The 18,474-nt window shown below is 45.8% G+C and overlaps 1 protein-coding gene across 5 annotated transcripts in view; it reads right to left on the bottom strand.

Moving 5' to 3' along the window:
- The window catches only part of TNFAIP8 (TNF alpha induced protein 8), a 256,368-nt gene that overhangs the window by 79,761 nt on the left and 158,133 nt on the right, over positions 1-18,474 (bottom strand). For 2 of the 5 annotated variants that reach the window (XM_030193524.1, XM_030193521.1), the window contains exon 1: positions 7,128-7,365. The exons of the other annotated variants lie outside the window; for them this stretch is intronic. Coding sequence is in view for 1 of the 2 variants with exons in the window: in XM_030193521.1 (XP_030049381.1) it covers positions 7,128-7,158 (31 nt within the window). In the remaining variant the exon portion in view is untranslated. Of the gene's footprint in view, positions 1-7,127; positions 7,366-18,474 lie in introns of those variants that run through there. 5 annotated transcript variants of the gene reach the window in all.

Here is an 18,474-nt window from a genome sequence, read left to right as displayed (position 1 = left end):
ACTGAGCCTGCTATGAATGGGAAAGCGCGGGGTACAAATGTAACAACAACATTTCAGGAGGAGAGTGAATGTCTGTGTTCATAAAGATGGCCGTCAAAATTTAGATCTGCTACCCGGGACATCCAAGTTTCAGAAAGGTGCTCCTATTGAGCAGCACTCCACTGGAGAGATTAGGAGAGGTAACCTCCATCTCTCAGTGATGTGTTCTCCCCACCCCCACCCCAAGGGATACTTGGTTCTGTGACAGCTTCAGGAAAAATAGAAGTTTGCGTTTCTAAAATGACAGACATTACTATTTATGTTCTAGCACATAAATTTCTACATTCCCATTTCATGACAGACATTCATAGGCTGCCAAAGAGAGAATTATGCTCCCGTGTTGCCCCGTTAACATTTAGACATCTATTTTTCTAAAATGAATATTCATGCTGCACTTTACCAGCATATGAATGTCCATTTCACCACGTATTTGAGAACAGGCTCTATGTCGGCAGATCCTGTCCTAACATAGTAGCGGAACTTCAGATGTCCCAACTTGAATGTCTAAATTCTGATTTGGACATCTTTTCTACAATGCTGTTCCACATAAGGAAGCAATCAGTGGGTGAGTAAAGGAAGACCTATGTAGGAACAATTAGGCACATATTTTAAAAGAAGCCTCAAAGAGGAGTGTTTTTAGACTAGATATGAGTCAGGCAAGGAAGGAAGCATGGCACATCAGTTCAAAACTACTCCAGATGCATGGTGCAGCAAGCCGGAAGGCACGGCATCAAAAGGTTCTAGTGCCCTAAAGCAACTCACTTTTGTCTGCCCCACCCCCACCCTCCTGCCCAGCTCACCTACTCCACCTTGCCCTTGCTGTTTAGTTTGATTCGTATAATTAACCCCAGTATTTCCTCCTCTCCCAGCTTCCACCCCCCCCCCCCCCGCCCACCCAAGCCTCCCAGAATATTTTCTCATCCCAGCTTTGCTCTCCTAGCCCATCCCCCCAGGACTATTTTTCTCTCATTCCTTCTCCCCCCTCCCGTACTTTTTTATTGTCTTGTTTTCCAACCTTTCCTCCTCATTTGAATCCCTAAAATAACCTCTCCTATCAGCTCCCCCTAAGGCATTCCCCTAGAAAAATCTTACCTTAACTTTCTCACGCCTCTAGGCAAGAATCCAAATTTCTTCCCTATCCTCCCATGACCTCCCTTACCAAGTCTTTCCCTCTCCTTGCCTGCATATGCAGGAATCTTGAAATAGTGGATGATGCTGGTGCCCAGTAGAAACAGGGCACAGACTGTTCACAGCAGCAGATAAAAGAATGGGCACAGATGCTGAAGCAATGTAAATGCTTCTTCATCAGCCTCCATTGTGGGGTGGGAGTGGGGTGGAACTTCATGAAGATGGAGGAGGAGTCCTAAGCAAGGCCACTGTGAGTGGCACCAGGGACAGTGCCAAGAGAGAGGATCGCTGGGTTTGGAAGAAAGCACCCAGAAGCAGAGACAGCAATAGTGGGAGGAGCAAGAATGTAGTTTGATGATGCTGTGAAATTGGGGGGGGGGGGGGTCTGAGGCTTGGCACAGAACAAGCCATTGGGCGAGTCCAGCAGAGAAAGCAGTAGAATCCAGAGCAGTGTTGTATAGATGAGTGGGGGGAGGGGGAGGACAGGTGAACAAGGCGGACTTGCAGTGTGATGGCATCAGAGGCTGAGGTATTTGGTATCCTGAACAAGTGCATCGCCTGGGACATGGGTCAAGTGAACAGAGGTGCAGGAGTAGCCTAATAAGTCGCTTAATCCTCCATTGCTCCAGGTACAAAACTTAGATTGCGAGCTCATTAGGGATACAGAAAGTACCTGCATATAATATATATGTAAACAGCTTTAGTTGTCCAAATCCCAAAGAGAAAACCAAAAATCTTCCACAAGTAATTCAATGAAAATAAACACAAAGGTGGAAGGAAATGATGTTATCAAGACGTTCCAACATGCTGTAAACCGTGGTTTTCAATAAATCAAGCCCCAGACATGTAAACTCAACAGAGTCTGTGTTTCGGCTCTACAAGCCTTCCTCAGGAGTAAATTATTTCCTTTCTACCAAAGGAGAGTACGAGTAAACTGAACTGTCTTGATGTTCTCACCAACAGAGTATGCCGCCGCTTTAGTTGTACCGTAGAAAAGGCAGTATATTAAATCCATTACTTACCCTCCCCCCTCCAACCTTTACAGTCAAGCCAGCCCTGAAGCAAAAGGGCAACACAGACTTGCCCATGGAGCAAAACTTGGGATGCGACAGATTATATGGACAGGTTTGACATTCTAACATCCTGTGCAATCTGGGTTTAGGACAATACAGACTTGTGGGCTCTCTGAAAGCATTTGCCCTATTGGACCGACCGTTCACTTGTCTATTAGATTGTAAGCTCTTTGAGCAGGGACTGTCTCTCTTTGTTAAATTGTACAGCGCTGCGTAACCCTAGTAGCGCTCTAGAAATGTTAAGTAGTAGTAAGCCAGGGATGTTGAGCCATTTTGGTTCAACTTGATCTGTTGAGCGCAATTCATCTTTTTGATCATGGGATCCTGCTCCGGATCATAGGAATCACAGCTCCAGTAATTAATTGGTTTACAGGCTTTTCGACCCAGAGAACATACAAGGTAAAACTTCAGGGTTCTCTATCTGAAATATGGAGTATAGGTTGTGGCATTCCACAAAGCTCTCCCCAATCTTATGATGCTGTCTTTGAGAGCAGAATTTGATAGAATCAATATCCTCTGTTACATATATGCTGATATTTCAGTCAGTCATTCTTCCTTTACCACAGGACAATATTAATGATTTGTCAAGGATTACACAATGTTTGTCATTTGCTGAGAAGTGGGTGTTTTCTCAGAAACTGAAATTAAGTAAAGAAAAAACTAAATTTCTTTAGACAGATCCACCAAGAGATGTACTAAAAAAATCCATCCTTTACGATTAACAACTTAGACTATAAATTTGAGACCTCAGTTCTTCGAGTCCTAGGGGTTCAGGTAGACATCTGTTTACTACAGTGAATTAGATTAAGTTTATTAGCACTAAGTTATTTTCTCATACTACAGAAATTAAGGAACATCAGAAAAATTTTCATTCTTTCTATCTTGTCTTTTAGGATTATTTGTCAGTTCCAAAAATTTGACAATATTTCCCCATTTTATTTTAAGCTCTACTGGTTGCCAGTTATGGCTCAAGTTTAGTTCAAATTGCTTACAATAGTTCCTAAGATTTTATATGGCCATGCACCATCTTACCTGTCATTCCACATACGCTTATCGCAAAGCTTGAGGGTTTATTCCCTTCGGCGGTTAGTTTTACTTCAATTTCAGAGTGTCAAAAACATGAAGCCTTTTAAACAATCATTTTTTGGATTACCAGACTCCAATTTTGAATGCTTTGCCTCAAGATATCAGGATGATGTCATTGTAACTTTACTAGGAATGGCCTTGTGTATATTTGTGATCAGCAGTGAACTGTGCAGGTAACTGCGGAAAATAGTGTTTTAATGTAACGTAAGGGGAAACGGGAGAGCAGAGGCACTGCGGAATGAATGCATTTACAAGCGGTTCAAATTTTGAGAAATCAGACAGGAAGCCAGCATAGTGACGCCAGAAGACAGGTTACTTATTTGTGGTTTGTTTAATTTATATTTGGTATAAATGCATATCACTTACATATCTAAGTAAGGAGGAGTAGCCTAGTGGTTAGTGCAGTGGACTTTGATGCTGGGGAACTGGGTCCGATTCCCACTGCAACTCCTTGTCACCTTGGGCAAGTCACTTAACCCTCCACTGTCCCAGGTACCAAACTTAGATTGTGAGCCCTCTAGGGACAGAGAAAGTACCTGCATATAATGTGTACAGCGCTGCGTACGTCTAGTTGTGCTATAGAAATGATTAGTAATTCACAAAAGCTAAAATCATGAGTAAATACATACTACTATAAAGTAAGAAACAAAAACAACACAAATAAAGCTGGCAGCCTTCTGTGGAAAAAATGTACTATATAAATTTAATTTTGTATAATCGGAGAAAAAAATCATACTGCTGAGCTCCACACACACACTGCTATGGAGAAAGGTCACTGCGGTTTTACTAAATATGAACCCAATCATTTATGCCCCTGTAAACAGGCTCCCTAGGGATCAAACTAGGATTTGTGGGTTTACAAAACAAAAACATAGCCCTTCCTATCTCCCACTCCCATTTATCTGTGAAGACACTTCATGCAGTCTTAGGAATAAAAAGGCCCTCAATTACTTCTGCTGGGCAAGGATCATCATTTTATTAGGTACGATAGGAAACCGACATACTGCATTGTGCCACATTTTAAAATTCTGGACAGGGTTCAAACCCCCCAATGTGATTTTCCAGACATTACACAGGAACCAGTGTAACAAATGATCTACAAGAAATACCCTCTCAGCCACAATTCATCTCGGGAGACATTTCTAGCACAATTATGGTCATGAAACATTTCCTGAGCATTCTGGCAGTTCTACACACACTCTGCAAAATGTCTGCATTTGACACATTTGACTTTAAGAGCCAGTGGTCAGAGGTAATGAGCTCACCCTGGACCCTGGTATGGATCAGGAGTACGCCATTGGGAGCAGGCCTCAGTGAAGAGCACCTCTTCCCCCCCCCCCCCCCCCCCCATGCAGGCCAAACATCACAGACAAAACAGGACTAACCACTTTCTGTTGCCCAAACATTCTAAAGAACAGGCTTTTCATCATTTAAAGTAAGTGAAAAATTCATACTGAGTGACATTAACATTTATGAGCCTACTAGCCTCTGCCTCATTTTTTTCAGTTTTTACCAGTAGCACTTTCTATAGTGCTACTACTGTAGACACAGGGGAACAGTTGTACAGGTAAGCAAACTATTTGGCTAATTCATATTTTCAAAATTTCAAACCCAAAAGGTTCTGCTTTCCATGATCACTTGTGCTTTTATGCTATCTGGCATGCCGCAGCTTAATTTTTCAGGAAAACACCAAGTCTACATTATACAACACTGCCCACACTCTAAATTCAAGTTGCTTAAACCAACATTGACAATTTACTTAAATAATTAACCCTTCTTCAGATCAGAAATTATCTTCAAAAGCTAATCAAAAAATTATTTAGTTAAATAAAAATGGTATCACCTTATTTTCTTTTCTGTTTTATTTCTATTTATGGAGTGGCCTAGTGGTTAGGGTGGACTTTGGTCCTGGGGAACTGACAAACTGAGTTCAATTCCCACTTCAGGCACAGGCAGCTCCTTGTGACTCTGGGCAAGTCACTTAACCCTCCATTGCCCCATGTAAGCCGCATTGAGCCTGCCATGAGTGGGAAAGCGCGGGGTACAAATGTAACAAAACTTTAAAAGTGGACTAACACGTCTACCACATCACTTTACTTTTAACACAAAACCCCCACCATATTCCACCAGCTCAAACATTTTGCATCTGTATTTCAATGAAAGGGGGTCACTCAGCACACGCAAGGGCCTGGCCACAGTTCAGAGGTAGCACCCAGAGCCCCTGGGGTGGAGGGGGAGAAGGTGGAATCATAACCACTGCATGATGGCAAAACCTAGTAGCAGGACCTGGGGGGCGGTGCTCCAGTTCACAGCTCCTGAGGATTACCACTGCAATGGCTGAAGTAAAACAGTAGGGAATTATTATAAGGGACAAATCCCTGTGCATCTGCACCTCTTTTAGCATTTAAATCGATTTCCTTGTACGAGTTTGAACAAAACGAAGGCATGCAATTGAAAGGCACTCGGTTCGTCTTTCGCAATGTGTCAGATGCTTCCTCTGCTTTGGGGGCATGTGCGGGAGCTCTGGCACACAGAGTGGAATGTGAATGTTGCCATAGGAATGTAACCTCCCTGTCAAAAAACATTCAGGCCAGGAAACTCTTAAAAGGGTTTCTCAGTAGCAAGTACAACTTGCTACCGGTGCAATTATAAAACGCTTATTAGTGTTTGCTGGTTGAAAATATAAGGAGAAGAGCTGTGCACATGGAGCTGCCCTGAGGAGGGCAAAGCTGCTCTGCCGTCAGTGTATAGTTATCTGCAAATCATTTTCACCAGACAGCACGAACCCAGCATTTGTTTTACCAAACATCAGCAAAACGCTCCACTTCCCTTCAGACAATCCACAGGGGCAGGCTTGGAGGCCTCGAGCAATTATGTAATAGTCCAGGAAAAAAAAAGTCAGTGATCTACAGAATTCCTCGGATTGCTTCTGTTTCCAAATGGGAAAACTTTTAGCATTACTTTCTCACTAATCTGGTCTGGCTGGTCCATGTACAAGGTCTTCTTCAAAACGTGCCAGCTTCCCCTCATGGCTACTCAAATGGAAAGCTCGTGGACTGCTGATCTGGCTTTTTTGGGAATCTTGAACTTCTTGTATTTACTTGCTTTTTACTTCCTCCTGCCCAAGAACATCTTTACAACTGTCTCTTGTGCGTACTATAAGCAAGCAGGGAAACAAAACTATATAGATAAATAAATCTCCCGTCCTACCACCACTGAATAAGTATTTTTCTTGGCTTTCTTCCAATTTTTCCATACGATCCCATCCTACAGAAGCAAATGCAGCCTTTTTCTCCCCACGCTGTGACATAAATTAAGTCCCGGGCAGGCTCCCAAGCGCTTTCTGCTGACCAGGAGGTCAACAGGAGCTTCCCCAAAACTGCGATCTTTCACTTTCCTTCTCTCTTCTCCCTTTTACAACTACTACTAATAATTTCTATAGCGCTACTGGACGTACAGGCATACAACAGCTTCCCCCCCTCTCCAAACTATCCGTCAAGAAATCCAAGTACATGAGCATCTTCTTCCAAAGAGCCGTGAGGCTTCAAGGGTTCAATCAGTTGCCATCCCAAGTGCAGCAGCTCTGTAAAAACCAGCAGAGTCTGACCCCTTGTGCTCGGAGGACTGTACCAAAGATTTCGAATTTTGGGGAGCGGGGGGTTGGGTGTTCCCTTTAAACACATAGCAAGCACAAACCCTTCTGCTGTGAGCTGCGGAAGACATTACTGGGGTAGGGGGAGAAGTTGAATTGGCAGTGACTGGAACACAGGCCTGTTAGAAAAATCTGCAAGTCCTACCTACCTTCTTTCCAGTCCTCAGCGTCTGAACTCATGGTGTCAGCCCAAATCACTGGAGAGCAGCTTTACAGCTGACGTGCTCTCACTCACAGAAGCAGAAGCAGCAGCAAAAAAAAATAGAAAAAGTCAACTTCTTAATCGAGGGAGAAAAAAAGGGGGAGAAGTTCTCCAAATTCTACCAATCAGATTTCAGCTCTGGGAAAAAAAAGAGAGAGAGAGAGAGAGTCGACAGATTCCGCCCCTTTCCGAACTGCATTTGAGCCAGCGTCTGAAGGGAAGCAGCACCTTTCCAACACACAAGCCCTCACTTGCCTAGAGTTCCGATTTTGGTTGCCCGAAAGGCTTAGCCCTTCCGTAGGGGTGGAGTTTTACTTGTCACTGCCTGCTTGGGATGTTTTTGTGCTAGTGTGTAATACTACAACCATTACATATGGATTTAGTATTTCACTAAAGTGGTGTGGTAGCACTTTCAAAGGTAATAAATAGAAATGAAACAAAACATACAAAAGAAAATATATTGGACTAAACACATTTGTGATTGGAAGGTAACCTTCAGATCAGAAATTAGTATATATATCGGAATATATAAGTGAAACACAAAAGCATTCCAATGACAGTCTCACAGGAAGAGGATAGGGTAGGATAGATGAGAAACTGGGAGAACTGGGTTGGTGATAAGAGGGTGACAAAGCAGTATAATTTTATAGTAGGACTAGCCGTTAAGCCCGTAAAAATGGGCGAGTATTGCAGCCCTCCGGGGCCGTAGCGAGGGCGGCTGACACCCGGGGTGGGTCGCCGCTGCGCACCCCCCCCGGGTGCAGCACGGCACGCACCCCCCCTCCGCGGCGCACGCCCCCTCCGGAGCGAATTCTTACTTGCGGGGGACGGGCGGGAGGGCCGATCCGCCCCGAGTGCACGTCGCTTGGAGCTGCTTCGGCTCCGCTGGTTCACTGCTCTCTCTGCCCCGGAACAGGAAGTAACCTGTTCCGGGGCAGAGGGAGCAGGGAACCAGCAGGGCCGACACCCCCCAGTGCGTGCACCCGGGGTGGACCACCCCTCCCGCCCCCCTTCCTACGCCACTGCAGCCCTCCTCTCTCCCCTGGCCTCACCCTGTCCACCGATCCGCCCCCACCATATCCAGCAACCCTCCTCTTTCCCTTGGCCTCCCCCTCCCCCCATGTCCAGCAACCCTCCTCTCTGCCCTGCTCTCACCCCATGTCCAGCAATCATGCCCTCTCCTCCCTGCCCTCCTCCTATGTCCAGCTACCCTCCTCCGTGCTGGGCCCCCTGCACTGACCTGACAGCGCCTCTCACCTCCGTGTGAAAGTGCTACAGGCAGCAGCCGATCGCTCTGCTGCTGCCTGCAGCGCTTCCACACGGAGGTGAGAGGCGCTGTCAGGTCAGTGCAGGGGGCCCGATACGGAGGGGGGCGGGAGTGGCGGCGGGGATGGGGGGGAGGGTGGAGGTTGATTCGCGCGATGTTCGTTTCCAGGCGGCGTCTGACTCCGTTTCCCTCTCTGTTCCGCCCTCTGACGTCATGACGTCTTGACGCGAGGGCGGGACAGAGAGGGAAGTCTGTACTGCGCATTTGCAGGTGAGTTGGTCACTTGCCATTTATATGTTTGATAAAAGATCCAGCATTTCACTATGGAGCATATTAAAAAAAAAAAAAAAAAACTTTATGCATGCAGCAAACTAAGAGCTCCATGAATAGGCAAAGGAGGTACATACTAAGGACCTAATGATAGGAGCCACAGGGAGGGTGATTTTAAAAAACATTAACGTTTTAAGGGCAGAAATGGGCATTTAAAAAAAAAAAAAAAAAAACTTTCCACCATCTATACTAGTGCAAGTCCCACACACAGCCTGTATGTATGCAGTTTTACCCACAGAGGGTGCAGGCATTCCAGAGCAGGGATGTAACGTTGGACATAGTTTTGAAAGTTCAAGCATATTTACATAATATTTACATAAAGGGCTTGATATTCAGCGCTATTTAACTGGCCAGGAATGGCTCCTGGCCAGTTAAATAGCACTTAGATGGTAGGTGCACAAGATAGTCATCTAGCCGCTAAGTACTGAATATTAGCACTTAGCGGCTAGACGCTAACCAGCTGTGTCATGCGATTTAGCCAGTTAAGCACAAATATTCAGCGCTAACTGCAGGGCTGGCCCAAGGCAAGATACCGCCCAAGGTGGAGCTTGCATGCTGCCCCTCCCCCTGGTCAAGATGCCACCCCCTCAGGCGTTTTATCTTGTCACAGTGACGCTCTAAACCCAGCAGCGGCAGTGATTCCCATATGTTGCCCTGCTGCCACCGGCACTTTCCTCTTCTCTTTACTGCGGCTGCCTAAGCGAAACAGTAAGCTACTTCAGGCGGCCATTGTAAAGAGAAGAAGTGGGTGCCGGCAGCGGCAGGGCAGTGTATGGGAATCACTGCAACTGCCAGGTTTGAAACGTCACCATGACGAGGTAAATGCCACGAAGCCCCCCCCCCCCCGAGATGTCACTTCTGAAGAGTGCCGCCTGAGGCCCCCACCTCAGGTGGCCTAATGGTCGGGCTGCCCCTGGTTAATTGGCTAAGTTTAGTGGTTATGATAGGCCTATCTTTAACCGCTAAGCACTTAACTGGCTAGTACTGAGTAGCCTAGTGGTTAGTGCAATGGACTTTAATCCTGAGGAACTGGGTTCAATTCCCACTGCAGCTGTGGGCAAGTCACTTAACCCAAATAAGTACCTGTATATAATATGTAAAGTGCTTTGAATGTAGTTGGAAAAACCAGAAAAAGGTGGTATATCAAGATCCATTCCCTCCCCCCCCCCCCCCCCCCCCCACTAAATTACCACAATCATCCAGATATTCAATGCGGATATCCAATGTAGGTCACCGGATATGGCCTGGTATTGACTATCTGGGGTGAGTACCAGCAGCCAGGGGCGTAGCTACGTGGGGCCAGGGCACATGGGCCCCCACAGATTTGGCCCTGGCCCCCCCTGCCGCCAACCCTTTCGACCTCCCTCCCGCTACCATCAGGTACTAAACCCCCCAGCCGAAGTCCACTTCAGCGCTGGTCTCTGGCGTATTGCTGATCTGGAAGGATTCTTCTGTTTGAATCCTGCCTGACGTCCTGCATGTTCCAACATGCAGGACGTCAGGCAGGATGGCGGGGGAGGGATGGCAGCGGCGGGGGGGGGGGGGGTCGAAAAGGGAGGGGTGGTGGCGGCGCCGGGGGGGGGTCAAAGTGGTGGTGGGGGGCTGAACTGTGCCCCCTCACCTCAGGCTCTGGACCCCCCTCCTGCAGAAGCTAACCATGCTGCCTGCCGCTGGCTAAATATCAGGGTATAAATTAACCCAGAAAAACCATATACCCCAAAGGCCATGTGTAAGATGTAAGCACATGTTTTTCCTGGAGTAATATTCAAAGTGTAATTATGCACATACTACTTGACACTTTGAAAATCTGGCACAGTCCACATAAGAAAAAAGGGCTAATTTTATAGGTAATTGCAGTGTACACAACAGCATTTTACATCTTCAAGCAGGCTCTTATAAGATAACCCAGATATATACACTCATAAAATGAAGCACTCCCTGAAAACTTAGGCAGCAGAAGGTGTACAAATGGCAATATTCTAGTCTAGTGGAAAAGTACACAGCATGATTTGATGGCATATACTTTGGTGGTGGGCATGTGTATGGGCAGAGTGACAGAGCCAGATGAAAAGAAAGTGGCACCCTGAGTCACCTTGCTTTGACAGCAAACCCCCCCCCCCGGGTCTGGCATATCTCCTCCTCCTTCCCCTCCCCCAGGTCCAATCTCTCTTTCCCTCTGGTCTGTCCCTGTGAGTCCAGCAGTGCTCTCGAACCTCTCTCCCTGCTCCCTCCTCTTCGGCCAGCCCCTGAGTCTTCCCTTTGCAGTGTCCTCTGATGCAATTTCCTGTGGGTGGGACCTGGCAGAGGGAAGACCCAGGGGCAGGCCGAAGGCAGCCTGTCATGATGCTGCTGCCGGCAACCAATCATGGGGGAGGAAGAGGAGGGAGGGAGCACTGCCAGACCTACAGGGAGGAGAAGAAAATGCTTATCCTACAGACCAGGTGAAATCAGAGGCTGGGTATTTTGGCGCCCTTAACTAAGAAGATTTCCTTGAACTTATGAAAGAACTTATGAATTGGGACTCATTATATTACATGTATTCTAACAATGTAATAATAAGTGACATTATGTATAAGACCAACAAATTCAGTTTCAATGCTGTGAATGTGGAGTGAGAGTGAGCGGAACGTACGTCTTAAAGGGGGAAATGGTTAAAAAACATATATATGTATGTGTATGTGTGTATGTGTATGTATGTGTGTGTGTATATGTGTGTGTGTGTGTATGTATGTGTGTGTGTGTAAGTGCAAATTGGCACAATAAGTGTTGAGAAATTTGTACAATTAAAAAAACATTTTTTTCTGGAGTCCTTGATGGTAACTAGTTAAAATTTAATGCCAGGAAGTGTAGAGTGATGCACTTGGGGTGCGGAAACCCAAAAGACTGATACCGGATAGGAGGGGAGAGATTAGTAAGCTTGACTCAGGAGAGAGACCTTGGGGTGTTGGTGTCGGAGGATCTGAAGGTGAAGAAACAATGCGATAAGGCAACAGCCGTGTCCAGAAGGACGCTAGGCTGCGTAGAGAGGGGCGTAATCAGCAGAAGAAAGCAGGTGTTGAATGGGCTTTGTTGCATTTGCCGCGCCTGGAATCACTACCTCAGCTTAGTAAAAGGAACCCTAAAAGAGTAGACCTACAATAGCGATAGGACAGTGAAGGAAGGTATAAAAGGAGGGGTGAAGTCGTTCAGGCTCACCTCTGGGATGAAGAGGTGCTAAGTATATGCGTCTGTGAAAACGAAGGAAATGCTATAGGGCTGCAGTTACAGATTTCAACAAAACCTGGATGCTAGCTTTAAAAGCATAGGATTAAGAGCTAGACATGAATGTGAGAGCCTATCTACCTTATAATTGAAAGAGAAAAACGCCTAGATTTCGACCCAAATCGGGAGATAGACGTTTATCTCACAAAAACGAATAAATCGGTATAATGGAAAGCCGATTTTGGACATTTTCAACTGCACTCCATCGCGGAAGCGTACAAAGTTGACAGGGGCATGTCGGCGGCATGGCGAAGGTGGAACTGGGGCGTGGTTATTGGCCGAGGAGAGATGGGCGCCTTTCGCCGATAATGGAAAAAAAGTATGCGTTTGTAGCTAGAATTTAGGGCACTTTTCCTGGACCCTGTTTTTTCACGAATAAGGCCCCAAAAAGTGCCCTAAATGACCAGATTACCACCAGAGGGAATCGGAGATGACCTCCCCTGACTCCCCCAGTGGTCACTAACCCCCTCCCACCACAAAAAATGATGTTTCACAACTTTTTATTTTCACCCTCAAATGTCATACCCACCTCCCTGGCAGCAGTATGCAGGTCCCTGGAGCAGTTGTTATGGGGTGCAGTGGACTTCAGGCAGGTGGACCCAGGCCCATCCCCCTCTACCTGTTACAATTGTGCTGCTTAATGCTTAGTCGTCCAACCCCCCCTCAAACCCACTGTACCCACATGTAGGTGCCCCCCTTCACCCCTTAGGGCTATAGTAATGGTGTAGACTTGTGGGCAGTGGGTTTTGTGGGGGATTTGGGGGGCTCAACACACAAGGGAAGGGTGCTATGCACCTGGGAGCTTTTTTACCTTTTTTTTTGTTTTTGTAAAAGTGCCCCCTAGGGTGCCCGGTTGGTGTCCTGGCATGTGAGGGGGGACCAGTGCACTACAAATCCTGGCCCCTCCCACGAACAAATGCCTTGGATTTATTCGTTTTTGAGCTGGGCGCTTTCATTTTCCATTATCACTGAAAAACAAAAATGCCCAGCTCACAAATTGTCGAATAAAACATGGATGTCTATTTTTTACGAAAATACGGTTCGGTCCGCCCCTTCACGGACCCGTTCTCGGAGATAAACGCCCAAGGAGATAGACGTTTTCGTTCAATTATGCCCCTTCACGTGAGGTTAGCAAAAAGAAAAGAAAAAAAAACACCAGGGAAATATCTTGCCCTTTGGTAATCTCACCATGTATTCATTCATACCATGTATTTGTTCAGAACAGAATCGGCTAACGCCGTTAACGGTAATATGTAAGCCACATTGAGCCTGCAAAAAGGTGGGAAAATGTGGGATATAAATACATCAAATAAAATAAAATAAATAAATAAAATAATTAATGTTATGGGACACTGCATTATTTCACAGTTAATATTTGCACAACACAACAAATGGGGCAGTGGGGTTTTTCTCCCCTAGAAAACAAGATACTGGCACTTATATGCCAGATGCAGGGTTTCCTTTTTTTTTTTGGGGGGGGGGTGCAGCAATCATTCAGGGCCCCTCCCCCACAACTGGCTGCAGAACCCATAAAAAGCTAACACTGCAGATACTACTCTAGTCCCTAGAACATAATAATCATCTTATTGAGAAACCAGACTGCTACAAATCCCTTCACAGAACTTATAACTGGCAAAGTTCCTCACCTCAGTTACACAGATGAAACACAGACAACCCTTCACCAAATACTGAATAAGAGACCATACATACATACAAAACAGAAAATTTAAAAAAAAAACAAAAAAAAACTGAACTGGAAACCCCAAGAAGCCAGATTCTGCACAAGAAACAAAAGCTTTTTCCTGTACTGTGCAAAATGCAAAGAAACCAGAGCTGCTGCATATTCCCAAATCACTAAATCAAAATTTTAATTTTTCTACTTATCTGACCATTTTGGCCCTAACGTCATATCCCCCTCCTGGAACAATGATAGGGGCTCAGAACCTCCAACATATGATGCTCACCCCATCCATTTTCCTTGCAGTAAAAACACTATTAGATCTTTTTAAAAATACTTAAAAAAAAATAATGTATCATTGTCTAGAAAGACTCCAGTGTTCTCTTGGCCCAATACAGCTACAAAAACTGTACACTGCTGATCTTGCATGATATACAGTGCACTCGGATGAAGTGCAAGGCCTCGGGACCGAAGTTAACTTGCTCATAACTGGAGCATGTACATAACCAATGTTACCCTTTCATAGCATAATTTCAGTAACCACACAGAGCCAGTGTATCACAACTTATTTATTACTGTTACAGGACAGTCAACAATTTTCTTACAGTGCCAGATGTAGTTAAGGCACAGACAATTTTCTAAAAACATCAATAAAATGTATCAGGAACAATTGTTGTCAATCATTAGTAATCTATTAAATGGGAGAAAGGAAATCTGTACTGGTTTTCTGTATAGTGTTTTGTCTATTTGTGTTGTAAAGGTCAAGCAGCTCATAAAAATGTTTCATGGTTCTGGCTTATCGATGTGTGAGATTTGGCTTGGATTGCCACCATACTCTTGCAATGGAAGCATGACTTTTCTTACTGTCTAGTTTCTTGATGTCTATCCTTTCAGCAAGTGAAAGGGCCTTACACATACATGATGACATCACCATTTCCTGTGCCTTGCAGGTGATGAAGAAAGCAAATTGAACTGTCCCAAAAAAAAGGTACCTACTGTTTGTGTACTTTTACTTTGTGTCACCGCTGCTGCAGTGTGACAGTTGTACATCACGAAGCTGGGAGCCAATGAGGGGGTGGTCCTGGCTCTCTTCTCAATCTCCCTCATTGGCTCCCAATGTTGTGATGTACAGCTGCCTGGATCATATAGTATTTGTACAACATGAGTCTGGGAGCGAATGAAGGAGGGTTCTGGCTCCACACCCTTTCCTTCCCAGCCTAAGGGATTAAGCAGATGCACAAAGGTGGAACACAAACCCAAAAGATACAGGGTGAGTTGGCCAGCTGGTCAACTGTGCACCTAAACAGAGCGATGTTGCAGATGAAGCCAATTGAAACACAGCAAGCACTTATATAGTGTGCTAAACCAAAGTCAATCATCATTGAAATGAATGGAAAAAAATTGGGACCATAGCATGATCGTGCAGGTAAAGAAAGTATGCGCCTGCCTGATGTGAGCTTAAATGGAGTGCACTGTACTGCAATAAAAACAGAAAATCTCAGCCATGCAGACAAAGCACTTGCCAGAATCCATGACCTGAAAGATTCATTCTTCATTCGGTCCAGTGGCTGTAACCCCTGAGGGGGTACAAACCAGACCTCATATCTTATAGGACCCTAGAATTTTGTGATTGAGTAGCTTTTGTAAACAAGTAGCTCTAGTTGTATTTTAGCACTCAGCTATTTAGCTAGTTCCCTAAATGATTAAAAAAGATTCACGATACAATTTTCAGCATAGTTTCAAGAAGAAAATATTCTTTCACTCAACCCATAGATAAGACTTGTGGAAAGAAGCTGCGTATCTCTTGGTTCAGTAGCAAGAAATACTGTTACATTATGTGATCCTGCCAAGTACTTGTGACCTGGATAGGCCACAGTTTGAAAGAGGATACCGGGTTAGATGGACCTTTGGTCTGACCCAGTATGGCAACTCATATTCTTATGACAGGGTAATGTAAATTTAGGGGGGGGGGGGGAGCCTCTAAGGAGCACAGACCACCACTGTCTGGTAGTTCTGGTTTACCAAATTACCCTGTATCATATCATTTTTCAATAAAAAAAAAAGTTTTCAAACCTTTGTACATCTTGATTTTTATCTTCTCTAAGTTGTCCTCTATGTTTTCATTCCTATTCCTTTCTCCTGATCCCCTTCCTTTTTGCATGTTCTTTTCTTTAAACTTTACATTTTCATTTTTCTACTTTCTCTCCTTTCTTGTTTTTCTTCTCAATCCCATTTCATTCTCAAACTTTTTTTCTAGCTTTGTCTGTACTGCTGCCTCTTTCTCCTCTTGCACATCTCATTCCAAGATCCCAGTTCTCTGTCATTTATTGACTTCTCTTTCTTTATACTATCTTTAATATTTCCTCCTTTCCCCTTCCCTCTCCTTCTCTCACAAAGACAATCTCCCCTAACTCTGGCCCACATCTTGCCTCTCAGAAAAATATACCTCACTCCCTTCTTCCTTCATCTACACACATCTTTCTTCCCTCAGCTTTCTCGCTGTTCACATGCTCCTCGCTTACTTCTTTTCACCTTTTCTCCATTCTTCCCTCATCTTCTACCTCTCCATTCTTCCTTTCTCCCTTTTCTTTATCCTTCCCTCCTTAAATTTCTGTCCTCTATCCTTTTTCTCCTTCATCTTCCCCCTCCCGCTTCTTTTCCTCCATCTCTTTCTGTGTCTCCCCACGTTTCTTGAACAACTGCAGCAGCTGGGCTGCAGGGCCTTCATACAGAACTGTCTGTCCTGTGGCACCTCCCTATTGAAACTCTCAGTCTGTGATGCTCAGAAATTGACAAAGCAGATGGGGTTATCTGCCAGCTGTTTCGTTTACCCCATTAATGGACGATCTTGCCTGCCAGTACCCTTTAAAATTTTGCAGAACCAGGATGGTTAAATTGAGGCTTCATGATATTTTAAATGGTGCTGGCGGGCAAGGCTATCAGATATATATATATATACACACAAACCCGTGTGGATTGTGTATTCTTGGGAATCCACTGCCTCTGCAGACTGGACCCGGGACCATAACTGGACAACGAATGCTGACAGATATAGCTTATTTTTATCACTGCATCTACTAGCGACCAGCTGTACATTTTGAAGACCAACAGGGTGGTAATGAAGAGATGCTGAACTCGCACAGGAGTGGGGAAAAGCAAAGGCAAAAGAGAGAGAAACCTGCAGTAAAGGGGAGAGGAAAAGAGAGGTGGAATTGGAGAAGGGGTTACAGAGGGGGCAAAGGGTAATGGATTTAATATACCACCTCTCTATGGTACAACCAAAGCAGTTCACATATATTATAGGCAGGTACTTTCTCTGTCCCTGGTGGGCTCACAATCTAAAGTTTTGCACCTGGGTCAAAGGAGGGTTAAGTGACTTGTCCAGGATCACAGAGAGCTGCAGTGGGAATTGAACTCAGTTCATCAGCCCACTGGGGGAAGGGCAGGAGAGAGAGAGAGAGAGAGAGAGAGAGAGAAGGAAGGAAGGAGGAAAACAGATACTGGACCAAGGGGGTTGTATGAAAGAAGGGAAGAGGGGGGAGAAGATGGACATGGGGAGAGACAGGCTTACACAGAAGAGAGGCTGGGCATGGAGGGAGCACAGGGACAAGGACACAGAGGGGCTATTCTGGACACAAAGGGAGGGATAGGGACAGGGACACATAGTGGGGATGTGGGAGAGTAAGAAAAGGACACAGAGGAGAAATGCTGAACATGGGGGGAGGATAGGGTCAGACACTCAGAGGGGGGATACTGGACAGGACGGATAGGGATGCAGAAGAAAGATGGATGAGACAGAGAAAAGAAACATTAAAAAAAAAAGACAGGAACCCTGGAAAGACAGAGTTGAGAAAAAAAAACATAAAAAAAAGCAGAAAAAAGACATTGGGGCAAAGGCAATTTTCAGACGTGCACAGCCATTCAGATTCCTAACCCCTTTGTTCCATCTCTCTCCTGTCCCATCTTAAACAACTCCTCTCTTCAGTTTCAGGACTCAGTCAAGATTCTAGGCAGTGGCGTAGGAAGGGGGGGTGGTCCGCCCCGGGTGCACGCCGCTGGGGGGTGTCGGCTCCGTGCTGGTGCACTGCCCTCTCTGCCCCGGAACAGGTTACATCCTGTTCCGGGACAGAGAGAGCACTGAACCAGCGCGGAACCGACACACCCCAGCAACGTGCAGTCGGGGCGGATCGGCCCTCCCGCCCGTCATTCGCTGCATGTATGCGCTCCGGAGGGGGGGGAAGTATGCGCTCCGGGGGGGGGGTGCACTCCAGCGGGAGGAGGGTGCGCCGTGCTGCACCCGGGGGGGGGGGGGTGCGCAGCGGTGACCCGCCCCGAGTGTCAGCTCCCCTCGCTACGGCTCTGATTCTAGGTGTCACCTTTGTAAGCTCACATTCAAACCACATACTGACTCAGTTCAGTCTGCTTTTTTGCTATGCATCGCATCCAGTCCTTTCCTCTCTCCCTCTGTTATACATAGCTTTCCCTTCGCACTCGTCATCTCTCACCTGGGTAACTGTTAATTCCCTGTATGCTGGTCTTCCTCTCTCTGCACTAAAAAGAGATTCCAGCTCATTCAATCAATTGCTGTTCAGCTCCTGCACAGGGCCGTCGTTTTGACCATGTCACTCCTCTACTCCAATCCGAAAACTGGCTACCTGTGGCTGCTCGCCTCAGGTTCAAAATTCTTAGCCTGATCTTTAAAGGTTGCTCACCCTCTGCCCCAGCCTATCTTCACAATGTTCTCATCCCTTACTCCTC

This window comes from Microcaecilia unicolor, chromosome 2, assembly GCF_901765095.1.
Source record: "Microcaecilia unicolor chromosome 2, aMicUni1.1, whole genome shotgun sequence".
In the NCBI taxonomy this organism is placed as follows: Eukaryota; Metazoa; Chordata; class Amphibia; order Gymnophiona; family Siphonopidae; genus Microcaecilia; species Microcaecilia unicolor.
Note: the sequence above shows the minus strand (reverse complement) of the source record. Positions and strands in the feature narration are given on the sequence as shown.